Source organism: Bison bison, unplaced genomic scaffold (assembly GCF_000754665.1).
Source record: "Bison bison bison isolate TAMUID 2011002044 unplaced genomic scaffold, Bison_UMD1.0 scf7180017864080, whole genome shotgun sequence".
NCBI lineage: Eukaryota > Metazoa > Chordata > Mammalia > Artiodactyla > Bovidae > Bison > Bison bison.
Window position 1 is genome coordinate 68,186 of NW_011494652.1, and position 3,950 is coordinate 72,135.

General features: G+C 54.1%; 1 protein-coding gene across 1 annotated transcript in view; it reads left to right on the forward strand.

The window, feature by feature from the left end:
- The first annotated feature begins 3,520 nt into the window (after positions 1 to 3,520).
- The window catches only part of LOC104987037 (keratin-associated protein 5-7-like), a 15,601-nt gene continuing 15,171 nt past the window's right edge, over positions 3,521 to 3,950 (forward strand). The window contains exon 1 of the mRNA XM_010837800.1: positions 3,521 to 3,840. Coding sequence (XP_010836102.1) covers positions 3,521 to 3,840 — 320 coding nt within the window. The remainder of the gene's footprint in view (positions 3,841 to 3,950) is intronic.

A 3,950-nucleotide genomic window follows, 5' to 3' on the forward strand; every position in this document is an offset into this window, starting at 1 on the left:
GGCGGCGCAACCGCTCTGTGCCGGAGGACAGACGCGCGGAGCTGTGGGGCAGCTCAGGGTCCGGGGCGGGCGCGGGAAGGAAACTGGCAGGACGGGCAGGCCGGCCGGCCCCCGCCCCCTGGCGAAGCCCCTGCATCTCCCCGGAGAGCGCAGACAGCGCCGTGCTGCCCCGGGGAGTGGCTGCGGCTCTCAGAAGGTGGGGCCGCAGCCTGGTTGATTACCAGATGGCAAGGGGTGCACTATTTCCCGGGTGCCCTCACGGCTCGGAAATTGGCATTTGGGGGCTGGAATTTCTGATGACTGTGACATCCTTGTTTACTGAAATGGCAGGAATACTCCATTTCTCAGAAGAAAGTCCGTAAAGCTGGGGAGACACAGAATTCTCAAGCCCAACTGGTCAGTGAAAACACTTAGAAGGTGGTAGAGCGGCCAAGGACCCCGAGACTACAACTAAAACCACTCTAAGCGCAAGCCTCTCCAAGGCCTTGCAGGGGCCACACTTGCAGGCAGGGAATCTGCACTCACTCCCGTGAGAGCACGGCTGTCACAGGGCTTTTGATTGGCGGCGTGGATGTTCACAGAATGACTGGAGGGGGAGCCGGTGGGCAGAAAGCGCTGTGCGTCGGTGGCCGCGTGAAGGTGGTGAAAGAAGCGAAGTCGCTCAGTCGTGTCCGACTCTGCGACCCCATGGACTGCAGCCCACCAGGCCCCTCCGACCATGGAATCTTCCAGGCAACAGTACTGGAGTGAGGTGCCATCTCCTTCTCCAGGGGATCTTCCCAACCCAGGGATCGAACCCGGGTCTCCCGCATGGCAGGCAGACGTTTTTACCGTCTGAGCCACCAGGGAAGCCAGCCAGATCCCTACTGTGTTTCAACAGCAGAACCAAGAGGAGCTGGTGGGACAGAAGGAACCCACGCCGCCTGTGGAGTCCTGGCTCCATCCCCATCGCCACCCCCCGCCCCCATTTCAGAGCGGCTCCCCAACGCCTGAACCTCCTTCAAGAACTGAGACGCAGGCCCAGGAGCCCCCTCGGCCCCCACCCCCCTGTCCAGCCCGCGGGGCCCAGGTTCGGTTCCTCGGGTCTGGTTACCCCGGGGGTGGGGAAGGGCCTTCAAGTCCTGAAAGCATTCACCGCCCAGCCAGCCATTTCTAGAATGAGCCTGCTCCCGTCGCCCCGCTGCTGCGATGCAGTTTATCCCCCATGCCTGTCGTGTCTTTGCAGCCCCAGATGCTGAGGCAGTCAGGTGAGTGTGAGGGAAATGAACCTCTGCCGACACTCTCTCATACAAATCGAGTTTGCCATCCATCACAGAACTAAACGAAAAAACAAAAAGGGATGCTCCTAGAAGGAAAGCTAGCAGATTTTTCAGAGGGCTCAGAAGAAGGCATACTAACCATCAAAGATAAAAAGTGTTCAATTAGATCATGAAAGTAAAAAAAAAAACCTGTCAAAGGATGCCGTTAAGATATCAAGACATGGACTTCCCAGGTGGTCGAGTGGTCAAGACTTCGCCTTCCAATGCAGGGGGTGTGGGTTTGATCCCTGGTCAGGGACCTAAGACTTGACTTGCTTCACAGCCAAAAAGCCAAAACAAAAAACAGCAATATTGCAACGAATTCAACAGAGACTTTAAAAATGGTCTGCATCAAGGTAATCTGTAAATTGAAAAAAGATATCAAGACAATAATGAGGCAAAGCAAATAATAGGAGAAATATATAATATATATATATACACACACATACAGTTTATTTAGATATAATTTGTGAGAATTCCAATAAATCAATCACGGAAAAAAAGAAAAACAAATAAAAACCCACAATAAAATCGGCCCCAAAACAGAACGAACGTTTTTTCCAGAGTATACAAATGGCCAGTAAGCATGTGGGAAGGTCCTCGACAACCTGAGTCACCAAAGAGATGCAAATCGAGGCAAACGTGAGCCATCACTGCCCCCGCACGGGAACACTGCAGATTTTTAAAATCTGCAAATATAAGGGGAGACAGGGAGTCGCTGTACGCTCAGACCCACCAGCAAGGTTGAAAAAGGCATGAGTGTCATGGAAACCGTCAGGCTCTGATGAAGTTAAACCCTTGCCGCGGTCCCCCACCCACAGTCCCCCAGCCCACGTCTACACGTGTAACCGAAACAAATAAGACACATTCTCAGAAAGATGCGTGTACACACACATGTAACTGCATCCCGATGCTGTGCGCCTGAAACGAGCAACGCTGCACGCCAGTCACGCACCAGCAACACAGTGGCAGCGCGAGCGGTTCACGGGAGTCCCGTGCGTCGCGGCCCAGCGCCGGGCACAGTGCCGGCGTCTGCGAACAAGGGGTGAGAGGGTCCCCGGGAGCACACTTCCACCTGGAACACTTCCTGGCGATTAAAAGTTCACGCACAAAAACAAAAAAATAAATAAAAGTTCACGCACGTCTCTGAGACAGGATAAGATGCTAAGTGAAAGAAGCCAGGATATATGCTTACGATATCGTTTATGTGCCTCCAACTAGAGGAACACCAGTCAGAAGGGAGGGGCTGTGGGCCTGGGTACTGGGGCTGGGAGGCCAGAGACCCTGCATGATGGAGACCACCCAGCACGACCGGGGGCAGTTACATCACGGCCTGCTCAGCGAAACTGCTGGGGTCACGGATTCGAAACACTTGAATCACATCTCTGGATGTAACTGTCACCTCAGTAGGAAAATTAAAATCAATTCCTAGAAAATGAAGTTCCATCGGAGAAGATGTCTAACCAAATGGTGGCCAATCCACCCAAACTGTCTTCACAGCCCTCAATGACCGTCAGTGTGCACTATGTCGGTTGGCTCATGGGATTTTTATAAAAATGGACTGAGGAAGGCTAAAAAGCGTAGGAGGAGTCATAGCAGTTTGTGAAGCCAGGTCCCGTGAAGAGAAGAATAGGGGGTCTAATCCGTGTTTGGGGGGATGAACTGAGCAGAGGGAAGGCAGGAAGGCCAGGAAGGCAAAGGACTTCAAATCCTGCTTCTCAAATTCAACAAAATGTTGAGACTGGCCGTGTGGGGATTTGGGAACTATAAGTAGTCTTTTATTTTTCTGCTCAATAATTTTATTTACAGAAATGACACCAACTGATCTTTAAGAAGAGAAACAGAAACTTACAGAGGTTTATCGATGAGCAGAAACAGGAAAACCAAGGATGTGACTCGCCGCCTGGGGTGGTCAGACCTCGGGGCTCCCTGAGCTGGGAGCACAGGCTCTGTTTACAAAGAGAAACACCCTGAGGAGGAAACTACATTTAGAAATCAAGGAAGCAGACCTTGGTGTGAGCTACTGGGGGCTCACGGGACTGTAAAGAGTTTAAGAATAACGTGTGTGTTTGAAAGAGGTAAACACACAAGAGGAAGTCATGTGTTGAGTATAAACACCCGGCAGGTATATAGAGGCTCCCGGCCCCGGAGGCCCCACACTGAGCACCTTCTCTCTCTCCACCTGCTCCTCTGACCTACTCCACCCTCAACCCACCAGAACCATGGGCTGCTGTGGCTGTTCCGGAGGCTGCGGATCTAGCTGTGGGGGCTGCGGCTCCAGCTGTGTGTGCCGCGGCTCCAGCTGTGGAGGCTGTGGCTCCTGTGGGGGCTGCGGCTCCAGCTGCTGTGTGCCCGTCTGCTGCTGCAAGCCCGTGTGCTGCTGTGTGCCAGCCTGCTCCTGCTCCAGCTGTGGCAAAGGGGGCTGCGGCTCCTGTGGGGGCTCCAAGGGGGGCTGTGGCTCCTGTGGGGGCTCCAAGGGGGGCTGTGGCTCCTGTGGCTGCTCCCAGTCCAGCTGCTGCATCCCCGTGTGCTGCTCCCAGTCCAGCTGCTGCAAACCCTGCTGCTCCCAGTCCAGCTGCTGCATCCCCGTTTGCTGCTCCCAGTCCAGCTGCTGCAAACCCTGGTGCTCCCAGTCCAGCTGCTGCATCCCCG